Genomic DNA, 25,372 nt, shown 5'->3' with positions numbered 1-25,372 from the left:
AGAGATACAGTAGGAATACGCTAGAGGAGAGCTTTACTTTATGCTTCCAGTAGATGACACTAGCGCACCTTAGAGTATATTCAGTATTCTAAAATTTAACTGCATTTGTAGTGTGTTTTTTAACCACGGTAGCACTTTACATATACTTTAGGAGGAAACCCACTTCATCTACTGCTGAAGTTCAGCTTCTCCCTAATTGCGACAGAGCAGCCATTTGGTGCCAGCAGCCCCACTACACAGCAGATCAGGTGGAGAAGTGAGAAATTACCTTTCCAATATAATTAAGCTGGATAATTAAGTTTATGTGAGACAAATAGTGCACAAGATTCTTTAATATCTTCTGGCAGAACAGCATGTCTGAAATAAATTGTGATATATTGTAATTATGTTAAAAAGTCATTGCTAAAGTATGACATCATTGGGTTTATTCCTTATATACTTTTATTGTCTAAAGAAACTAACATTCTGGTATTATGACTACATTATTCACTTTCTTTTTAGAACAACAGCTTTAACTATCACTGTTTTGGACTTTTTCGTCCAAAGTAATAGTACTTTTAAGCATTTTAACTTATTATAGAATTCTGTGGCAATGTGATCACACTGTTATCATGTAAATTCTCCTAGCTATATATCCTTCAGAGGCATGAATAACCTCTAATGTCTGCTGTCATCTGAAATAGTTCTGCATGCTTTCAAAACTTAATGTAGGACTAACACAAAAATAAAACCAAATGGTTAACAACACTGTTAAAAAATTACAGATTCAAAGAGATTCCAAAAGCAGCCTAAAAAAAATTAATAAAAAACTAAATTGATTACTATGTTTAGTAATGTTAATCTGCCAGCAGACAGTCAAAAATGAGTAAAGGTTTTGTATCATATCAGTTATGTCAAAGCATCATTGAATATTGCAAAAATAAGAAAAACCTGAATCAAGTCTTTTCCCCTTATAAGTTATTTAGTCACTTGTATAATTCATAGCAGGTATTAAGACAACAGCCAGCTAGATATTTAACAAAATATCCAGACATCTCATACATATTGTTCATTTTAACTTAAAAGAGGACGAAGCAGCAGAAAGCTCACAATTCTTTATTTGATGTACTTAATATCAGGCTACAATTTCTTTAAGATCCTTCAGTTAGGTACTGAATTTCAAGCAAAGAATCAACCATTTGACGGTCTCAAAACAACTCATACAGTTACGGTTGTGAGAAAACATTTGTGAACCCTTTGAAATAATCTGTGTTCAATTCAATTCAATTTATTTTTATATAAATAAAATTCTACATTCACTATACTGGGGCATTAGGACCCACATGGACTGCAGGGTGAGCACCCCATGCTGGCCCCACTAACACCTCTTTTAGCAGCAACCTTAGTCTTTCCCAAGAGATCTCCCATCCAGGTACTGACCAGGCTCATACCTGCTTAGCTTTAGTGGGTTGCCAGCTGTGAGTTGCAGAGTGAAATGGCTGCTGGAGTTTCAAGGAGGTTTGTTGAAATCGGGAAACTGAAAGAAGAGTACAGCCATCATGGTAAGAAAAGTGATGTTTTCTCTCCATGAAGAGTATGAAGTTGAAGAGGTGAGAAACCAGTTCTGATCCTGCTTTTTTTGGTTAGCAGCCGGGGAATACATACAGATGCAGCCATTCAAAGTGCGCGGTACAGACACCGCGGTACAGATACCGCAGGTATGATGATACGGGGTACCGCGGTGCGTGATTGGTTGACCGACAGGGGCACTCCGTTGGTCTGTCGTAGAAAGACTTACTGTAAACGTCTTTACTGTGCCCGTTGTAGATATTGAATTTTACCACTGAAGGGAAATCTTAGTAGCTGAGCATAAAAAGAATAGGAGCATACTGTAACGCGTGTGAAGGCCATAAATGATATTAATTTTGGAACGTAAACATACAGTATATAGCTGGTCTTGGTTCTTTAAAGAAAAAAATACACACCGGTATTCCATTTCTCCCTAAACATTGTAAGCTTCGAAGTCTTTAACTAACGTGATATCGGAGTCAACAAGCATACTTTTAGAATTTGATTAAAAGGGAATATAATATGGAATTGCGTATCTAAAGAATTTAATAACGGTATGATTATATCCGTGTACTGCGGCAGGGCTGTGTAGGGCTGTTTCGCCTGCCTGATCATGCGAGCTGTCTTGTAGCCTACTGGTCTAGGTGCGTGACTACCAACTGGCAGGTTGTGTGTTTGAATCCAGCTGGTGCTGGACTTTTCATTTTTATTTATTTATTTTTTAATCGCGTAACATAAACATATTACCGTATGCAAACTGTACTGTATACAGTATGTATATGTATATTTAATGTCTTAACTGTGCCCGTTTAATTGAATTAAAAAAAATTATTTAACACGAACATTAAGCTGTTTACATCTTCCGCCTGAGAACAGTCACCCGTTGCTACCCAACGCAGTATGGTGATTGGCTGACACTATCTGACACCCCTCTGATTGGAGAAAAAAGACGTGCTGGTGTGCTATACACACTGTGCCAGGAAGAGGATTTCTTTCTATTCAAAACGTGTATTTTAAAAGTTTAAGAAGTAAAAACCTTACAGCGTACACAGATTTCTAAACTGATCAGGATCGTTATCTTTGTCTTATGCATAATAATGTTCACCGCTCTGTCCAGCAAATTAATAATAAACTTTATTTTATATAGCGTTTTAAACGAATAAGTAATTAGATTGCTCATAAACCTAATCACTTGCTTTTTCTTTTTATTTAAGCTCAGATTTCAACTATAGATCGTATTATTAATAACCATAATAACAACCAACCAACAAAAACAACCATATAAACATAATGGTGGTGCTGGACCTTCCAGTTTTATTTATTTTTTAATCGCGTAACATAAACATATTACCGTATGCAAACTGTACTGTATACAATATGTATATGTATATTTAATGTCTTAACTGTGCCCGTTTAAGTATTGAATATTCATATCTAATTTTACCAATGAAGGGAAATCTTAACATAAACATACGGTATATGGCTGGTCTCGGTACTTTAAAGAAAAAAATACACACCGGTATTCCATTTCTCCCTAAACATTGTAAGCTTCGAAGTCTTTAACTAACGTGATACCGGAGTCAACAAGCATACTTTTAGAATTTGATTAAAAGGGAATATAATATGGAATCGCGTATCTCAAGAAATTAATAACGATATAATTATATTCATGTTGCAAAAGAACTGCAACGGACATAAAAACTCCCTTGCATGGTTTCATTACGACCAGAATTGGTCTTGAGATATTTTTAACTTGATTTACAGTATTTGAGAGGTATGTCTTAACACCGATACTACAGTGCTTAAGTACTGCTCACGTATATGTTTCTAGGTTTATATTATGCATTTCATACGGTCAAATTACTTTTGAGCAACTAATAAGAAGCGCGAAACGGTATGCGTTTTACTTTCGTTTTGTGCTGGGACCCGTGGATTGATTAGAGATATCAAGTACATACAAGTCATTTTTTAAATGTTGTAGTTCGTCTTGAAAAAATGTTACGAGTACATCATCTATCAACAATTACACAGGTTCTGTTTCCATATTGCGCATTTTGGTTAGGTAATATTATTTTCTAGATTTCACGTTGTGAATATGATGGGATGTCTGATGGGATGTTTCTAAAAATCCATCCTCTGTAAAACGTCTTCTCTAGTTGTCCTGCATATGTATTCGCTAATGAAACTATGTGTTCTGAGCCTGGATCTCTACATTTCTGTATGAACCAGCTTAGAGGGCTAAAGACAGCTTGTGTTTAAATTGACTTGATGTGACTTGTTCTGTGCCAAGTCACATTATTTTATAGCGTTTTTAAAGCGTTATCAAATACGGTGTTACTGTAGTTTACTGAGTCCCATGTCACATGGTCTGTGATTGAAACCTGTAAAACCGGTTTAATTCGTCACAGCCAGCACTCTTCAGGTGTGAGGGTCTTCTGCTCAGAATGAAACGCTAAAATGTTTGTGTATATTCTAATGGTAGTGGGGGCGGGGTGTGTGGGAACAGGTTTGGTTGAAATTGCATTGATATAATTCAAAATATTTTGCTAACAATCTTAACTGTTTATGAACAATAAAATGTATTAACTAAGGAGTAGGATGGCACAGTTGTTAGTATGTTTTTTGTTTTGTTTCTTTTTCAGAAATACAACAGTAGTACCTGATGTCTCAGTGGCTTTCAAAATTAAATTATGCATGCAAACCTGTGAACTAGAAAGATAACTAAGATATCCATCCATTATATTCCATAATATCCATGAAATATATGGCGCTGAAATACAGTATGTGTGACGCATAAAAGACACCAAGGGATTGGGTGAGCTCCCATCACAAAAAAAAAACTGCGAACCTGCACTACAGCGACCATAGTACAGTATGGAGACCAAGGCGTTTTACGGGAAGAGACGGGGTGCTTCTGCCGCCCCAGCTTCCAAAGAGCGAAGGGTAAGCAAATACAGCAGACTTCATCTGAAATACGCGATTACAGCGCATATTACAAGGTATTATTGCCGTTTTGAATTTTAAATTCAATTATAATTATTTATTCGTAGCCTGTTCTTCAAGAAAACACCGTAAACACCGGGCAGTAAACACCGGGCAGTAAAAAAGAAAGCGGTAAGACGGAAAAAAAGAAAAGTTTATTTTGACTTCTGTTCCGCGACTGATGAATACTACTGTGTGACTTTATTTCTTACATGAATTATGTTATTTTGCCACAGGCCGTGGGTCTCTGCTCTCGGCCACTGGCCAGGGTGCCAACCTGTAGAAGCAGCACCTGTATGGAGACATTTCGGCAGCAGCGGGAGCATTACGATGCATTACTGGGGAGGATTGGGAGGCTAGAGTTCCAGCAGTCAAACAGTTCCTTGTGATATTTTAAGCTCTAGTTGAATGATAGGTGTCGCATTTTAAATCATTTTCGTAGCTAGAAATTATGAAACGCCCTGTTAAAAGCAAGGAAGTTTTTATGCCCGTTGAAGTAAAACAAAATGCCTGACAAAGTATGGCTTGGACAGATTCCAAGTGCTTGTACAAATGTGCTAAAGAAATTATACTTTGAGTATACAGCTTGTCCAACGTCATCCATTATTAATACTATTAGTAATATCTTCAGTAAAGGCTTTGATGCATAAATATTTCTGATAAAGGTAGGTTGTGTACTTTTGTCCAACTGAGCAATCTTGCTTTCATAAAATATACCAACATTTTAATGACTGATGATTAACATGCTGTAATACACAGTTCAAAATTAAAGGCTCAAATGCTGTACATGAGAGGTTAAGCTCCCCCTGGCGGTTTTACAAGGCGACGCCGGATAGTTAGTCACGTGACACACGTGAAATGCGTGATACCGCGTGATACCGTGACACGCCCACCGGGGTATGCCGCGAAATACCTCACCCATTTTTAAATGGCTGCATCTGTACTATACATGTATGTGTATAATGGAGGAGAAGTATATTAGAATATGACCTACTTATTCTAACATCATAATTCCTAAAATGCATAAATTTGACCTAAAATGTGATCAGATCTTCATCTGTCATAAAAAGAGATAAAAAGAACCCAATAAAATGAATAACACAGAAAGGGATATACTTTTTAATTCATTTATTGATAATAATTCTCCAACATTAGTCGGAAAAAGTATGTGAACCTGTGTTTTCAGTAACTGGTGTGACCCCCTTGAGCAGCAATGACTTTACAGTTTACAGTAACTGTTGATCAGTTCCGCACATCAGCTTGGAGGAATTTTGGCCCATTCCTCCTTACAGAACTGCTTCAACTCAGTGATGTTGGTGGGCTTTCATGCATGAACTCCCTGCTTCAGGTCCTGCTACAACATTTCTATTGGATTAAGGTCTGAACTTTGTTTCGGCAATTCCAAAAGGTGAAATATCTTCTGCTTCAACCATTCTTTGGTAGACTGACTTGTGTGTTTAGGGTCGTTGTCTTGCTGCAAGATCCACCTTCTGTTGAGCTTCAGTTCACAGATTGATACCCTGACATTCTCCTGTAGACTTTGCTGGTACAATCCAGAATTCATAGTTCTGTCAATGATGGCAGCAAAACAGCCCCAAACCATGACACTGCCACCACCGTGTTTCACGGTTGGGATGGGGTTCTTATGTTGGAAAGCAGTTTTTGGTTTTCGCCAAACAAAACGTTTCTCATTTAAGCCAAAACATTTTATTTTCGACTCATCCACAGGACATTCTTCCAGTAGCCTTTTGGCTCATCCAGGTCATCTTTAGCAAACTTTAAAAGGCAGCAATGTTATTCTTGGAGAGTAGTGGCCTCCTCCTCGCTTGCCTCCCATGCACACTATTCTTGTTCAGTGTTTGCCTCATGGTGGACTCATGAACACTGACATTAGCCAGTGCAAGAGAGGCCTGTAGATCCTTAAACGTTACCCTGGGGTTCTTTGTGATATCACTGAATATTATATGCCTAACTCTTGGAGTGATTTTTGTTAGACGACCACTACTCGGGAGAGTAACAATGGTGCTGAATTTTCTCCATTTGAACACTATCTACCTGACAGTGGATTGGTGAAGCCCAAAGTCTTTAGAAATCATTTTGTAACCTTTTCCAGCCTGATGAGAATCAACAAATCTTTTTCTGAGGTCCTGGGAAATATCCTTTGATCAAGGCATGGCATGTATTCACAAACCTGTGTGGTGAAGACCAGACTTTGGTAGTGAAGACTCAGGTTTATGTTTTTTAAATAGGGCAGGGCCACCCAAACTCACACCTGATTGTCATCCCATTGACTGACACTCCTGACTCTAATTATCCCCTTAACTGAATAGATAATCCTATACTGTAGGTTCACATACTTTTTCCGAGAAAGATATTTAAAGCTGGATCAAACAATGAATGAAAAAGTATATCCTTTTGTGTGTTATTTGTTTTATTGGGTTCTCTTTATCAATTTCTATTACTTACAGTAGATGAAGATCTTATCACATTTTAGGTAAAATTTATGCAGAAATTCAGAAAATTCCATATCCATCCATCCATCCATTTTCTAAGAAGTTTATCCAGCTGGAGCCTGAGCCTAACCTGGAAAGTAACAGGAACAAGGCAGGATTCACACTAGATGGAAGTACATCACAGGGCACACACAGACACACATACTCAAACCTACGGCCAACTTCCCCAGAAACCAATTAACCTACAAGTATGTTTTTCGACTGTGGGAGGAAACCAGAGCATCCAGAGGAAATCACACAAACACAGGAAGGAACGCAACAATGATAGCTCCCCAGGTCCAAAATTGAACTCAGGGCCTCAGAACTGATAGGCAGCAACACTAACCACTGGACCACCATGCTACCCTACAGATGCAGCCATTCAAAGTGAGTGGTACAGACACGTACCAGAAGTAATTGGCTACGGCGTCGCGCATCGTGACGCAAGATGACGCGGGGTACCGCGGTACATGATTGGTTGACCGACAGGGGCACTCGTGGTCCGTTGGTCTGTCGTAGAAAGACTTACAGTAAACGTCTTTACTGTGCCCGTTGTAGATATTGAATTTTACCACTGAAGGGAAATCTTAGTAGCTGAGCATAAAAAGAATAGGAGCATACTGTAACGCGTGTGAAGGCCATAAACTATATTAATTTTGGAACATAAACATACAGTATATGGCTGGTCTTGGTACTTTAAAGAAAAAATACACACCAGTATTCCATTTCTCCCTAAACATTTTAAGCATCGAAGTCTTTAACTAAAGAGATACCGTAGTCAACAAGCATACTTTTAGAATTTGATTAAAAGGGAATATAATATGGAATCACGTATCTAACTAAATTAATAATGATATAATTATATTCATGTACCGCAACACAAGAATAGTACACGCTGTACATTGTCTGTCGATAATGTTTCTGTAGTGCTTTTTCAGCACTCTGCATATGACCTTGCCGGTGGTACTACGTGTTAGGTTCCTGACTCCCATGTCACACAGTCTGTGATCGAATCCCACTAAAACTATGACTCTTTTTTTAACAAACATTTCTTTGAAAAAATGAAACATTTCCCTTGTTCAGAGATATAAATATATAATATATAAATAAATTAAATTTAACTAACATGTGAAAAAGCGTGTGAAAAAGTGGTAGTTTTAAGCTTTTCTGCTAATATAATATGGAATCGCGTATCTAAAGAATTTAATAACGATATGATTATATTCGTGTACTGCGACAGGGCTATGTAGGGCTGTTTCGCCTCTCTCTTCATGCGACTGTACCAGGAAGAGGATTTCTTTCTATTTGAAACGTGTATTTTAAAAGTTTAAGAAGTAAAAACCTTACAGCGTACACAGATTTCTAAACTGATCAGGATCGTTATCTTTGTCTTATGCATAATAATGTTCACCGCTCTGTCCAGCAAATTAATAATAAACTTTATTTTATATAGCGTTTTAAACGAATAAGTAATTAGATTGCTCATAAACCTAATCACTTGCTTTTTCCTTTTATTTAGGCTCAGATTTCAACTATAGATCGTATTATTAATAACCATAATAACAACCAACCAACAAAAACAACCATATAAACATAATACCAACCAAAAACATAGATAACGACCACAATACAAAATCAAATATATCAAACCATTATACTCTTGCAAATTCATCCAATTATCATAATCCCGCCCCTTATGCAAAACCAAACCCTCCTCCCATCCCAGTTTATCCTCTTTATCATAAACAAAATCCACCTCAATTTTCAACATAAAGCATTACACAAAATCAATACCTCAACACTCCATACTCAACAACGATAATTCACAAACAGCCAGAACATCTAACTCCACATTCCCAAACAGACCTCATTTCCATAGCTCTGCTCCTTATGCAAAACCAACATCCCTCCCCTGTTCTCTCTCTCCCCTGGCGTTTGTAATCGTTTTTATTTTCAAATAAATTTTAGCAAAGTCATGTATTTTAAAAATCTTAAGATTTTTATATTTATGTCTTTATTTAGTGGTTTCATTAGTGACAAAGGCTAGTGATCTTTGTTTCATTAGTGACAAAGGCTAAAAGGGCTTTTATGTAAACCATGTTTGCTATTAATTCATTCAGGGCTAAAGTATGTTCATTGTCTTCAAATGAAAGAAGGGTTCCTTTCGCCGTGGTCGGGTAGAAATTAGAAGCTTGCCACGCCCGGACTGTTACACCAACGTATTAGCATGTTAAAGCGATTTCATTGAGGAGCCTCGCCTTTCTTAACTAGTACTGTACTTAGTGGGCTTTTGAGGCTGGGGGGGGGAGGTGTCTTTCGCTGGAAATCTCGCCTGCTTCTACTTTACGAGTACAACCCCCTCTCTGCCGGAGTGCTGGCTGTGACGAATTAAACCGGTTTCACAGGTATTTTCAAAGTAGGAAGTACAGTGTTAACTGGTAGCTAGGCTCCTCAATTAAATCGCTTAAACATGCTAATGCGTTGGTGTAACAGTCCGGGAGTGGCAAGCTTCCAATGTCAACTCGACTCGATTGGAAGACAATGAACGTATTTTAGCCCTAAATGAATTAATAGCAAACATGGTTTACATAAAATACATTTTTCCAAGAAAGCTTATAATAATACGATCTATAGTTGAAATCTGAGCCTAAATATAAAGGAAAAGCATTTTCAGAGAGCAATCACGCTGTGCTTATGTAGAAAAAGCGATTAGGTTTATGAGCAATCTAATTACCTATTCGCTTAAAACGCTATATAAAATAAAGTTTATTTAGAGATGAATGATAAGTGTCGCAGTTTAAATAATTTTCGTAGGAGGGCTTGGACAGATTCCAAGTGCATTTTTGCAATTTACGTTGCATTGTCCAATGTGCTGTTGTAATACAGTTTAGAATACAGTTAGTCTAAACTTTATCAGCTTTATTTATGGGTTGCAATTTAGAAAAAGTCAAAAACCGCACTCAAAATGCAATTTAGAGCTTTCTGGCAAGAGGAGACACCCAAATTATAATGTAACATGCCATTGTTTGTGCATGAACAAAGTTATACTGCAATTTTCCTTAGATACGCGATTAAAAAAAATAATTTTTTTGAATCCCCGGCGGAACACACTCCATAAGAATCAGCGCTTTTATACAGTATATCGCCTTTAAACACATATATTTAAACACGCATTTACGATTTAAATCAAAACGCGATTCAAATCAATATAAATGTTTATTTTGTAACGCATAGGTGACTATTCATTGTTATTAAAAAGACTTAAATTCGATCATGTTGTGATATTTAGAAATATAAATTTGTTTGGTGCGAGTGAGGTTTTATTTAATCTCTGACCAAGGGAAACATTTCATTTTTTCAAAGAAATGTTTGTTAAAAAATAGTCATAGTTCCATGGGATTCAATCACAGACCATGTGACATGGGAGTCAGGAAACTAACACACAGTGCCACCAGATTTGATAACGCTATAAAAACGCTATAAAATAATGTGACTAGGCACAGAACAAGTTTACAGCACAGTACAATAATAAATGCTGACCATGACTTTAGAATTACCTTACACTCAATTTAAACACAAGCTGTCTTTAGCCCTCTAAGCTGGTTCATACAGAAATGTAGAGATCCAGGCTCAGAACACACAGCTTCATTAGCGAATACATATGCAGGACAACTAGAGAAGACGTTTTACAGAGGATGGATTTTTAGAAACATCCCATGTTAGGTACTGTAACTGTCGTGTGGATAGTTTCACAAGAATCAGACAAAGGTTTAAGCATCGCTTGTTCTAGATAAAACTGCAAAAAAAAAACAACAACCCATAATGTACTTCTTTGCGGCTTTGTTTGCCCAAATCATATATTCACAACGTGAAATTTAGAAAATAATATTACGTAACCAAAATCCGCAATATGGAAACAGAACCTGTGTAATTGTTGATAGATGATGTACTCGTTACATTTTTACAAGACGAACTACAACATTTAAAAAATGACTTGTATGTACTTGATATCTCTAATCAATCCGCAGCGACATTGTTAAAGCAGAGTCCCAGCACAAAACGAAACTAAAACGCCCTGGGCATACCGTTTCGCGCTTCTTATTAGCTGCTCAAAAGTAATTTGACCGTATGAAATGCATAATATAAACCTAGAAACATATACGTGAGCAGTATTTACGTAGTATCGGTGCTAAGACATACCTCTCAAATACTGTAAATCAAGTTAAAAATATCTCAAGACCGATTCTGGTCATAATGAAACCGTTTCGTGTATGTTTTCTTTAAAGTACCGAGACCAGCCATATACTGTATGTTTATGTTCCAAAATTAATATCGTTTATGGCCTTCACACGCGTTGCAGTATGCTCCTATTCTTTTTATGCTCAGCTACTAAGATTTCCCTTCAGTGGTAAAATTCCATATGAATATTCAATACTTAAACGGGCACAGTTAAGACATTAAATATACATATACATACAGTACTGTATACAGTACAGTTTGCATACGGTAATATGTTTATGTTCCTAAATCAATCTCTTTTATGAGCATGTGAAAGGCATGGTGAATAGATTCTCAAAAATTACTGTACTTTGCATGATTGGAAAAAAATGCGTGATTGCGAAATGCTGTGGTGTTACTTTTAGAAAGACGGTCAATGAAAAAAGGAATGTGGACCAGGGCAATACTTTGAGTTTACACTTACAGCTTGTCCAAGGTCATTCATTTTTAATACTATTAGTAATATCTTCGTTAAAGACTTTGATGGCGACAGCTCAAACATGAGAGGTTGAGCTTTATTAGCTCCACCTTGCGGAAATTCCGGATACTATTATTTTGCTAGCGGTATTTACCGGTAACTCGCGGTAGACTGCGTACAGCGTACCGGAAAATAATGCGGTATCGCCCGCGCATTTTGAATGGTTGCATCTGTATGTCAATACTCTTCAACATTAAATTAGAATGAACATTCTCTCAGAATTTCATCGAAAGAAGCACAAAAAAGCAGGACTTGCCTGTCAGGAGGCCTTAAGATACTGTTGCAAAGGCATTGTTCATTCACTAAGTGCTGAAACCTAGATGTTGTTGCTTAATTGCTGGTATCAAATAAATCAGTTTTGATACGATACATTATAAAAAGACCATATCCAGTATATTCATTTCTACAATGCTGGGTTTAATAGCAACTTTATTAGCAAAATGTTTTAAAGATGTTCATTGAATTACTAAATAGCCCAAAGCCCCACAGAAGACACCTATTTTCAGATATTACAAGTTATGCCACTAACTGGATCTTCAGACCAGTCCAAATAATGCATACAAGCATCAAATCAAACAAGGTTTGTTTTTTTAATAATGTTTTTTTAAAGTCACTTGTTTTCATTGACGCTGTTAGATGGAATAAAGTTATAAAACCCTAATCATTAAGTAAATAAATCTCTATACTAACATGCTCAACTTCCAATCTGCTTGTTATTTAAGTCATGGTAATTACCAAGAACATTTATGAAGCTGATTGCAGCAAGTAGGCTGGAAGGGATGCAAGTTAAACTAGCCCAGCTTTAAAGGGTCACCTCAATACCTTCTCCTAATTAATACATTTATTTTTCACACACTTAAATTAAATAATCCTGGAAAATTAGAATGTATAAACATATGTTAATAAACATGAAATTTTACTGTGTCATTGGTTTCCAGTCCTAGCCCTAGAGAGCATCTTCAGTGATTGATAAACAGCAACCTTGATGAATTACCTGCTTCAGTTAAGAACATCTTGGTTAGCATGAAAATCTACTGCAGGGTTCACTAGGAGCACTAGTACTGAATGTCTGAACTGCAGGAGCCCAGCACTTCAGGAAAAGTGTTGCCTATTGTATAACTGATCTTATGGTTTTCTACATCGTGTTAATGTAAGGGTCTCTAACCCTGGTTCTAGGGAGCCTCTGTGCACCAATAAAGATTTAGAACAATTTAACTGAGTTCAGTCAAGCAGGTGATTTATTAAATTAAGTAATTCAGAAATCATCAAGTGGGACCAAAGTCTTAGTACTTGGATGGCACAGTGGTTAGCATGGCTGCCTTGTACTGCTAGGGCCCTGGGTTGAGATCTTATGACCTTTCAGCCCTCAAGGATCAGAATTGTCTTAAACACAATACTTGCTTAATTAGCAGATTTCAGGTTTTCCTTAATATTAGAACTAGGTGATGAGTAACATAAGTTCCTAATCCTGGTCCTGAAGAAACTGCTAAACTTGTCCAATTGAACCCAGCTGAAAATGTAAATACAGCCCCCCCCCCCTCCCCAGGGCAAGAAATTTAGAATCTGCCATGCGGCTCCACAGAAAAGTAGAAGACCCCTGTGGAAAGATGCTAACTGTCTATATTAATAATATTTTCCTGAAACTAAAGCTGACTCACTAACAATCAGTTTGAAAGTTCTACAAAACAGCAATCTTGTTTTGATGCTCACTAAACCACAGTGATGGGCTATTAGGTAATTAGGAAAGTAATGCTCCCAGTTGTTACTCATTACTGATTTACTGTATATCAAATATCATTACACCAATTTTATTTTGAAAGAAGAGCAACTATATATGTATAGTAATGGGAAAGAGAAACATAACATAACCTGGAATGAGAATACTATAGTTATAGCTTATGCACTTTCACAAATTTGTTTTAAGCTCTCTGATCAGCAATACAGGTTGTGCAGTGAGGCATTGCAACTTGCCAATCACATGAAAACTTGTTAGGTGCACTTTTACCCAACGAGGTCCAGGTTGAACAATGCCTGATCAGGTCATTTAAAAGGCTTTATTTCAAAGCTTAGGTCATTGCAAGAAAAAGGCCACAGTTAGTCAGTTTTCTGTGCATTCCATAATGCCTCGAATGTCACCAGAAGCAAGGGAGAGGGCCATTGGCATGCTGCAGGCAGGCATGTCATGTGCCAGTGTTGCCAGACAAGTTGGACAGGCAGACAGAGGCTGCAATGGACTCGTCGCCATTGGCATCAAGTCCTCATGCACATCGGAGGGCCAGAGTGTGGAGGAGGAGGTGTTGTATTTCTTTTTCCATAAATATATATTAATGGGAAAGAATATATTGTGTGCCCTTTTCAGTCTGCATTGTATTATTAAATTGTTTTCAATGATGCATCAATTTTGAATGTTGATTAATAACAAAAATCACTTTTTTTTTACCCTCAGAAGCAGAAATAATGCAGTATTCAGCCATTGGATGTTAAATATATTTTATGGTGTGAATGCCTGGAAATCATGGGCAGTTATGCTACATTCTCTCAAGCTGTAAGCAGTATTAATAAAAAGGTTACATGCCAACATTAGAATTATTAACTCTGACTAAGCCTTTTGTGAATATTTGAAGAAGTGATTTTGTCCTTTTCTGATCAGGCACTGTAATTTGAGCTAAAACCTGTATTATACCTTTAGAATATCGGAAAGGTAATATACAGTATACAGTATACGTGTTCAAAAGGAACACCTGAAGATACTAGGTGTTAAGATTACCAGCAGAAAATATTAAGTGTGAGTCTTCTTTGTACAATTATTAGTGTTTTCCTCCTTTAACCCTGGAATAAAACATTGCAACCATCCACCAATCATAAATTCCCAAACTAGTCTTTGAAGGTGGCTGATTGTGGCTGTTGTCTTTATTTCAAGTTGTCTTTTTGTTAGAACACAAGAATAGCTGACATATTAATCTATCCATGATCAGAAAGTTGCTAATTCCAAATAAAGTGGACATCTAGTGCCTATCCATGAAACACTGATAGACACTACACCCGGCCATTATAGGTCATACACAAGGACAAATTAATTAATTATCCTATCTGGTAGACATTGCAATGGACCTTGAGCACCCAGAGAACATCCGCATGGGCACAAGGGAGCGTGCAAACTCTACATAGAAGGCACCGAAACTGGAATCAAGCCCAGGACCACAAGCTTTGAAACAGCAGCACTTAGCCCCACACAGAACCCAGTAACATGCTTAATTACATGGAGTTCTTTCAAATATACTGGATTGACTTCAGTCTTAAACAGTTCTGTTCTTTGAGAGGGCTTGGATTATGTTAAATACACCAAAATTACAGGAAAAGAATGCAACCAATCCTGCACGGAAACTACTGTGCAAAAACATTGAAAAGAAACCTAAATTTTGTATTTTAGAATTTAATTATATTTAATGTGAGGTAATATGTAATATTACAGAGTAGTTTAAGAGTTAACAAAACATATTCATAAATGAGTGCTGTAACGAACAGTTATTTCCGGACCCTATGCGGACGACACAATCCGACGAAGTGGGGAAACACTGGGGAAACGTCATGCAGGAATACGGGGCTGAAGACAGGGGGGCGTGTCCAAGGTGCGCTGGTGCACGGTGGAGGTGTGGCCGAGGCGAACAATCCAAAAGAGTAGTCCATAGAGAGAATCCAAAACACAAGGGTAAGTCCAAAACCAGGAGATCCATCAAAACGCGGAATTAAAACACGAAGGCCGGATCGGAACCGGCGGACAGGGAACAGGAACGGGAACGGGAACAGGAACGGGAACCGAGATTAAAACCTTAACGGGACCAGGCGCTTCCAGGTCCCGGACTCGCACAATACGGAAATCAGATGCAGAGCCCGGATGAGCGTCAGCGCCTGGCTTTTAAGGTGGGCTGGGAATATGAAACAGGTGCACAGAATAAAGTCTCATGTGAAAGGGCTGGAGCACCCTTAAGGAGGGGGGACTATAATCGTGACAAGTGCACGTTCTGTTTTCCCTTTGTACATGTAGGTACACATTTTTCTTTCATGTAAAACAAGTCTGGATGGGAAACGGCTTGCATTAATCAATATGAACCTGTACTGTATATATTTCATACTGCCATTTGTGGTAAAGTCTCAAGGCATTCTGAATGCTAATTAATTCACTTTCACAATCACCTTCACATAAAATCATTGATTACAAAGAATACAAGATTCCATCTTAGCTAGGTTTTGAATTTAGAATGTTCTGAGACTGCCAATCCACTGCTGCACAATTCACTACAGGACAATTCTCTCCAAGGCCTCTCGCGATCTTTGATTTTCAGTATGCATCCTGTGCCTGCAAGCTTTTGAACTTATTATGAAGAATTTTAATTCTAAAGATGACCTACTTTTGCATACACACATTTTGGCGTGTAAACAGCCTTCAAACAGTGAAATTGTTTAAAACATCAACACTTGTGATAGAAATATCAGCTTTCGGCATTACCATCTGCATCGGGCCTGCATTGTGTTTTGTGCTGGACAAAGTGTTGCATTGTAATAATAATAAATATAAAAATAATAATATATAATGTTAATAATAATTTAAGTAATATATAGTACTGGAAGATGATAGACTTGATGATAGAGAATGGTTTTAATATTTTTTTTAAAGGTCTCAGTTGAAGCTGCTTGTCTGAGATGATTTGGGAGGCTATTCCACAAGCTAGGAGCATAGCCGGAGAACAAACAACCACCCATAGTTGGTAGTTTGGTTTGGTGGACCTGCAGCAGATTAAATTGACCTGATCTTCAAGACCAGGGTGAAGTCTGAAAGAGAACGTCAGAAGAGCCTTAAAAACCAGGAGCAAGACTCTCTGGTAGAAAGGGAGCCATTAGAACTTTGCGAGAATAGGAGTGATATGGTCTGATATTGGATGCTCATATACAGTGCCTCGCAGAAGTATTCACACAGTTGTTGTTATTGTTAATGTTGCGATCATGACAATTGTAAGTAGAAATATTTATTAAATACACAATCTACTCCACAGATACAGCAAAAATAAGGGGGGTGTGCGTGTATGTATCCTGTATGTATGTATCCTGCAGTATCCTGCCATGTGTTGGTTACATGCCTGAACAGGTCTGGCGCCCCTGCTACCCTGAACTGGAAGAAGTTGTTAAAAGTTGGATGGAATATATCTCTGTAATGTCCAGCAGTCAAGTACTGAAATTTCAAGCAAAGATTCAAGCATGAACAGCAAGGAGCTTTCAAAACAACTCAGAGATAATGTTACAGAAAACCACAGATACTGTAAATGTAAAAAATGTACAGTATATGCATCGTTTTGTAATTTCATCAACTGGCACACCATTGGAAGTGCCTGAGTACTTTGGGAAGGGAATGTATATCAGGATTTCAGACTCTAGTGTTCATTTTATCTCTTTTGAGCTGCAGAAGAATATGAGAACCAGTCTACACACAGTATTTAATGTGAAAGTGTAGTTGTTCACAGCAATGTAACAAAAGCCCTGTACTCATTCAAATAAGGAAAAATCAGCTGTACTTCTGTGAAAAAGACCAATAACCTCCATGCTTACCACTTCCAGAATATCAATTCTGTTAACAGGTATCAAAGATTTATCATGCACACTCCCTTGTGGTACTTTTTCGAAAATTATCTTTATTTTTCTTGGTGCAAATATCTTGAAAATGCAAATCACTTTTCTCTGACAGTTAAAATGTATATTTCTATATATTTCAAAAATACAAAATTGGTGAAAAATCTTCCAATCACATTATTTAATTTGTTTTTAATTTGTAATTTATTTCAAAAGAACTGAAGAAAAAAACAAAAATTAGATTGTGAATGACATTATGTGCTTTTTAAAATTCTGTGAATCGGAACTGTGTTTGCTTTGTTCTTTACTACTCAGTAGTTTTAAAAAAAAATCTTAGTTGTTATAGGCTAATAGGTGCAAGTAAACCAAAAGTAAGTGACATCTCTATTAAATGCTCAGACGCACGTACTAACTAAAGAAACTATTAATTTATAACTCCAGGCAGAAAACAATGTCTGCTCCACTTTCCCTTTGTTGCCATAAAAAAACATTTTCATTTTCCACTACAGGTACCAGTGATAACTGTTTCTGTGATGCAGAAGAGATGACCCTGCAGTTACAAACAATTGCTTCTACTGCACCAAAAGTTAAGGATTTAAGAGATTTTACAGTGTTACATTTAAATGTTCAACACCACCATATTTCAAGTACTATTCCAGTATAATGCTACTCCATCAAACAATCACTTACTGCGGTAGGACATTTCTAAAGTACAGTACACCATGATTGAAAGAAAAAACAAAATGAAAATCAAACGTTCTTCATTATTATTCAACTTAATAGTGGAAGTGTAAACCCATCTGCTTCCTCCTCTTGTTTAACATCTTGGCCAGGAAGTACAATGCAAAACCACAAGGTTCTTCAGCTAGAAGAATCATAATATTTTCCAATGCTTTAGTTCCTGTCACTCATTTTGTTTTATGCAATGCTCATTTGCTTCCCCTATTATCTTCTTTGCAAAATAGTTTTACAAAGTCATTTTAGAAGCCAGTACCAATTACTGTGAGAAAATTTAACTAAGCAGAACTAATGAAAGGATGCTTCTCACATGATGTGATAGAATCCTCTAATACAATATCAAACCATAAGTTACAGGGACAGGCAGATGGTGTTCACAATTCCCTTAATTGAAAATTAATTTTAATGTACAGCACCTTTGGTGAAGTAGAATGCTTAAAACAAAAGTGGAATTCTGGCAGTGAACTATGATGAACAAATCTCAGTTTATTTAAAAAGATATCAAAGTGATAAAAATACCATAAAAATTATCAAGCAATCTCGCAAGAAACTAGCCAGAATCAAATACTGCATTGCTGATTGTCACAGTTACTGTCAACCCCTCACCAAGCACACCTGCTTGTAACTGATGTGTCATAATCCCCCTACACCACACTCTGTCTGCTAGGCTCCCTGTTGTAGCTAGGGGAGTCTGAACAGCGGTGAGTAAAATCAATGAAAAGTCCTTCTGGATCCGAGTCCATGGACTCCAAAATCTGGTCCACTATTGTTTCCGGGCTAGAAGAGCAGGCTGGTATGGATGAGGAGTCTTTAACCAGCTCAGTAGGAGAAGCCTGCTCATCACTGAGGTCTTGGCCCTCTAAATCTTCCGGTTGTGGGTCAGGGGAAGGTGAGGCATCACCTGTCAAGATCAGGTCCTGCTCCCCTGAAAAGCCGGCCATGGTCATAGACACTTTGGAATCCACATCCATGATTGTGGTGAGGTTGGAGTAGCCTTTGTCTTCAAGGCAGGAAGTCATTTCTGAGACAGAGTGGCGCCGAATGCTCGCTCCATTGGCAGAGCCCATCTCTGTCTCATACTCAGCCACGGGGGTCAGCATTGGATTGTTGTAACTCTTTGAGCGCACCACTGGGTTTTTTCCTATACCCTCCCCTGGTTTGGGACAGCGCCGCAGCAATCTCTTTTCTGGAGGGACAAAGGGAGTCTCTGTCAGGGACGAACTCATGACAGTTCATTATCATTTTAACTGAGTTTCCTCCTGCATGCTCACTTTTCACAATCATGTAAGACTTGTTTCACTGACATCTATAATGCTTTTTTTCCATTTTGTTTTTAAGTGTAATTCAACATACTTTCAATCTCTGCCACAGTGACCCATTTATGAATTCAACAGTTCATTCATTATTTAATAATTTAGAATTAGAAGAAGCAATTATGGAGCTGATTACATCAAAGCCCTATAATGGAGAGGACTGAAGGGACTACAGATTGAATATTCACACACTAATACTGTACACATGTTTGAACATTTCTCCATGCACATGTGGCTAACACAAAAACCAGAAAGCTTTTGGTACAAATGGTAACTGTCATTAGGATGTCTTTGTTACACAATAAGGGGACTATGAAAAGAAGTGATGGATATTCAAAACATTCTATATCGTTACTTACATATTTTATTTATAGACTCCATTTACCTAGGATACAACATTGAAGCTGATAACTTTAATTTATAAACTGGGTAATGATGAGAATCTGGTTAACATCAAAGACATTTATTTTTCTAGTTTTGCAATTTTCATATTTCCAAACTATGTACTGCTTGCAGATATCTAATTTTGAATTTTACATTTTGTGACTTTAAAAAATATTTCAGCCGTAAGGCATCCTCAAACAATTAAAAGAAACTTCACACAACAAATGCACAGCACATCTTATTTTCCCAGTCATTGATTACAATAAATGCAACATTTTGGTTTTGAATGGAATCTCACCCATAACACATGAGCACTGCGTCACCATTCCATCACCAGAGAATAGTCCATGTGTCCCTAAGTAAGGAGAGACAACCTTCTGGATCAGGGACTCCAGTTTCAAATAATCATCACTCACTCCTTTAGATTCATGAACCCCCTGTAACACAAAAGAGAGAGTTACTGTATTAAAGAATGAAGATAACCAAGTGTAAAAATTAATACTATATTAAAAAAAATTCTAGAATAAGATACAGTAATGAACAGGTGATTGTGATTATCTTAGTAAAACTTAAAAGTATTGATAAAACAGTTAAATCTACCTACAGTAGAACTTATGTAAAAGTGTCTACAGTAAAAGTAGTTGTGAGAATTATATATTCTAAAATAAGCATATATTTTATTTAATCAAATTAATTGTAAGGAACAAACAGTGGTGCTGCTGCTTGATAAATCACTGAAGGGGAAAGAGGAGGGAGTCAACAATCCAGGTGAGGGGGTTATCTGAGTCTGCAAAAGATCTCAGAAATGTAAAAACAGCAAAGAAAAAACTAAGTAGCCAATCTTTTCAATCTCAGCAAATGCTCAGTGGGACAAGCAGCAATAAGACAGAAATTGTATCAACCTCCTACTGTATATCAGCCCAGCCTCAAATGTAATAGGAAACAGTGTCTTACAGGATACCTTTGATACACAATATCAGTAAAAGTTCAGTGGCATGACACTACCCTTCCATTAAAATCATTCCTATAAGATATTCAGCTTTGATTCACCTTCACAGTTCTACACCAACTACCAAACTCCTTTTGTCTAGAAAATTCCATATGGATCTGCTTAACTTCCGGTACAGATTTCTTAAACTTCTGTTATAACTGTGGGCATTACCATATCATAATTTAAAGACTGCTCATTGTGAAGAGCACAGAATAACTTCCGGAGCCTTAGTACAAAGTACTATTGTGTGGAAAAGCAGCCAAAATGCCTTTGGCCAGCTCAAATTCTTAAGTAACCTTTTAAAGCTGAATTAAAGTTTCAACTCCCTGTCCTTTAAATGGAGGCACTAATCTTATACTGTATATTTTGTGTATAAATGTGGAATAATGCTTTGGGACACATTTCTTACTCATAACAAATTTTACACTTCCTCTTTCAAAGTGACCTTGAAGGTAATTTAATCACATTACTTTATATCAGTACATTATACCTACTACAATGTGACCTCACATCATTACACTACACATATTATAATGTGATGGGATACACATTACATGTCTGATGTCAAAATAAACAGGGGTCTCAGACCTGATGGGGCCTCCCAGTTTGAACAGAAAATTCTTCTGGCCTCTTTTCGCTGTTAAAATCCCTCCTTAATTACTATCGATTGATATGGTTTAACATGCATAGTGACTTGCAAGTGTGATTTGAGGTAGAAATCACAAGTACTTTCCCCTTTCTTGGAAATTATTTTTAATGATGTGGTTGGTATATACATCAAAGAAAAATAGTAACTATCAAAGTCTCCGACATTGCTGATGGAAATGAATATTGGATGTGATTACTTAGTACATGTAGTTGTAACGAAATCGTTCTTTCAAGACCCAATGCAGACGACACGATCTGGGGTAGAGTGAGGAAAACATGGGGAAAAAGCATGCAGGAGTCGGGAATGAAAACGTGTTTGGGGAAGGTGTGGCCAAGGCAAACAATCCAGAAACAAGTCCAAGGGGGAATCCAAGAGAAGGCGAAAATCCAAAACCAGGCGGTCCATCCAAGACGAACAGAATAAAAACGGGAGCCGGGTTGGAACCGGCAGGAACAGGAACTTAAAAGCTTGATGGGGCCAGGCGCTTCCAGGTCCCGGACTTGCCTGGTAGGGAAACCAATGCAGACCCCTTTACAAAGTGAGCGCCCGGCTTTTATAGGACGGGGGGCAAGACCCAGGGGCAGGTGCAGGGAATGAGTACTGAACAAGGAAGGGCTGGAGCGTCCTTATGAGGTGGGGTTTACGAACGTGACAGCAGTGCCTAAATAAAGTATTTGCCCCCTTACTGATTTCCTCTATTATTACAAATTTGTGACACTGAATGTTTTCAGGTCTTCAACCAAAATCTAATATTAGATAAAGGGAACCTGAGTGAACAAATAACAGATTTATTTTTTGCTTATTTCATTTATTTAATGAACAAAGTTTTCCAATGCCAACTGGCACTGTGTGAAAAAGTAATTTCCCAATTAAATCAACCCAAATAAAGGGATAATCAGCTGATTGAACACAGCCAGGCTTGATTACAGCCAGCCCTGCTCAATATAACCTCACTTATTTTTACCCTTACCATCACAGTCAAGTTGCTAGCAAACAGATTCAACAAGCACATTATGCCATGATCAAAATAAATTCCTGAAGTGATCAGAAAAAAAGTTGTTGATATCTATCAGTCTGGAAGGGTTACAAAACAATTTCTAAGGTTCTGGGACTCCACCGAACCACAGTGAGAGACATAATCTCCAAATGGAGAACACTTGAAACAGTAGTGAATCTTCCCAGGAGTGGTCGGCCTGCCAAAATTTCTCCAAGCATAAATCCTCCAGGAAGTCACAAAGGATCCTAAAAAAACACCCAAAGAACTGCAGACTTCTCTTGCCTCAGCTAAGGTCAGTGTTCATGACTCCACAATCAGAAAGAGACTGGGCAAAAATGGGCTTCATGGGAAAGTCGCAAGGCGGAAACTACTACTTACCAAGAAGAACATAAATGCTTGTCTCTCATTTGCCAAGTAGTATCTGGATAGTCTATGAAACTTTTTGGATGACATGGGTCCCATTATCTCTGGCATAAAGCAAACACAGCATTCCACAGTATGAACATGGTGGTGGTAGTGTGATGCTGTGGGGATGCTTTTTTGCCCCAGGACCTGGATGACTGGCCATAATTAAAGGAACCATGAATTCTGCTCTGTATCAGAAAATTCTTAAGGAGAATGTCTAGTCTGCCTGTGAGCTGAAGCTGAAGAGTAGTTGGGTCATGAAGAAAGACAATGATCCAAAACACAAAAGCAAGTCCACATCAGAATGGCTGAAAAGAAGCTAAATTAAAGTTCTGGAGTGGCCTAGTCAAAGTCCAGACCTAAACTCAATAGAGATGCTGTAGCAGGACCTGAAATAAGCAATTCACGCTAGAAAACCTACCAATGTTTCTGAATTAAAGCAATGAACAACTCACCTGTTAATGAACTTGTTATAGTTTCCTAGAAATCATAAGCTTTCTGCTTTACCATCTGGATCAAGCCCTACATAACATGGATTACATGTCCACTACATTTTGTTGCTTTGCTTTGTGTCATTATAAAGGCTTCACATTTTACATGGGATGGTTCTATGCTTTAAAACAGTGCTTTGCAAAAGTATTCAGACCCTTTCACAGTTCTCACATTTTGTTACTCCAAATCATGCTGTCATAAAAATTTGAAGTAGAAATTAATATAAGTTATACGCACAACCTACTCCACACATTTAAATAAAAAAAGATAAGATGATAGAAAAAATGGAAAAGTTGTGCTGAATGTATATGCAAACCCCTTGCTATGGCAAACCGAACCTAAATTAATTTAGTTGCAAATATTACAAGCCACAAACTTAGTTAAGTGACTTCTATACTGTATGTGATTAGTATTGTTGCCTTACAGCTCTGGGACCCTAGGTTCAATTCTGGATCTGGGTTGCTATCTGCATGAAGTTTATACTGTATATTCTCCCAATGTTTGCTTGGGTTTCCTTTGTGTGCTCCGGCTTCCTCCCACAGTCTAAAAACATACTGTCAGGTTAATTGGCTTCTCGGAAAATCTGTTTTTAGATGTGTGTGTGTTTGTCTGTGTGTCTGCCCTGTGATGGACTGGCATCCAGTCTAAGATGAACCCTGCCTTGTGCTTTAACATGCAGGACTGATATTTTTTTCTTTTTGAAGTTTCTGGTTGAAAACCTGATTTAATGAATGACTAAACCAAAGTCACGTTCAGCTGCTTGACAATAATCAGAATGGATGAAACTGCAAGATTGTCTGAATGCAACCCTGTTGGGTACCTGAGAATCACTTTGAAAATGTGAGTCTCACAAGAGCTTACATTGAAAGATATAATAATAATAATTGCTTACACTTATATAGCGCTTTTCTGGACACTCCACTCAAAGCACTTTACAGGTAATGGGGTCTCCCCTCCACCACCACCAATGTGCAGCATCCACCTGGATGCCATAGTGCGCCAGAACGCTCACCACACATCAGCTATTAGTGGGGAGGAGAGGAGAGTAATGTAGCCAATTCATAGATGGGGATTATTAGGAGGCCATGATTGGTAAGGGAAATTTGGCCAGGACGCCGGGGTTACACCCCTACTCTTTTCGAGAAACGCCCTGGGATTTTTAATGACCACAGAGAGTCAGGACCTCGGTTTTACGTCTCATCCGAAGGACGGCACCTGTTTACAGTATAGTGTCCCCATCACTATACTGAGGCATTAGGACCCACGTGGACCACAGGGTGAGCGCCCCCTGCTGGCCCCACTAACACCTCTTCCAGCAGCAACCTTAGTTTTTCCGAGGAGGTCTCACATCCAGGTACTGACCAGGCTCACACCTGCTTAGCTTCAGTGGGTTGCCAGTTTGATAATGTCTTACTGCTCTCAGGTTGGTGCTGCAGCTTGGGGTTTACCCATATTTCTGGTTTGTTAGAATGTTATGTTGGTCCTTGGTTGTCTGTTTAAGAAGGCCTACTACTATGCTGTTATGTGTGATGCCCTTGCTTTGCTGTTCTATCCTATTTTTATGTTCAATGACAAATAACTTACATGTAGTGTTTTTGGACATGCCAGGTACATTTTTTATATACTTGTGATGTGTAATAAAAGGCCTAATTATTTAACTTCAGAAGAATGGATTGCTTGGAAGAAATGTATTTTCAATTATAAAATGTAATATTTCACTTTGTCCTGGTTCTGATTTACAGAATTGTTTAGAATTAAAAGCAATTTAGATTGATACCTTTTTGTTAAAACTGATTTACGTACAAAGGCTATAGCTTAGAAAGTGTTTTAAGTCAGATTTGTTTAGTGAACTTCCTCATGGCTCTAGATCAAGATACATTTGTTCTGGAACAATCTAGTAATGTTTAACAAAGCATCTGTGTTAATATCAAATTTATCCTTCTTAGTTCTGCAAAGTATCACCGGGTGAGCCGATGTACCTCTGTATGGGGGGAGTAGGTAGT

General features: G+C 37.8%; 1 protein-coding gene across 2 annotated transcripts in view; it reads right to left on the bottom strand.

The window, feature by feature from the left end:
- Positions 1–17,442: 17,442 nt before the first annotated feature.
- The window catches only part of LOC148654549 (proline-rich protein 5-like), a 92,636-nt gene continuing 84,706 nt past the window's right edge, over positions 17,443–25,372 (bottom strand). For both annotated transcript variants that reach the window (XM_088646953.1, XM_088646952.1), the window contains 2 exons: positions 20,134–20,272; positions 17,443–19,324 (listed from right to left, as the gene is read on the bottom strand). In XM_088646953.1, coding sequence (XP_088503079.1) covers positions 18,783–19,324; positions 20,134–20,272 — 681 coding nt within the window. In that variant the 3' untranslated portion in view covers positions 17,443–18,782. The remainder of the gene's footprint in view (positions 19,325–20,133; positions 20,273–25,372) is intronic.

Source organism: Lepisosteus platostomus, chromosome 9, assembly GCF_059453375.1.
Source record: "Lepisosteus platostomus isolate fLepPlt1 chromosome 9, fLepPlt1.hap1, whole genome shotgun sequence".
Lineage (NCBI taxonomy): Eukaryota > Metazoa > Chordata > Actinopteri > Semionotiformes > Lepisosteidae > Lepisosteus > Lepisosteus platostomus.
This window is presented reverse-complemented; position numbering and strand designations above follow the sequence as displayed.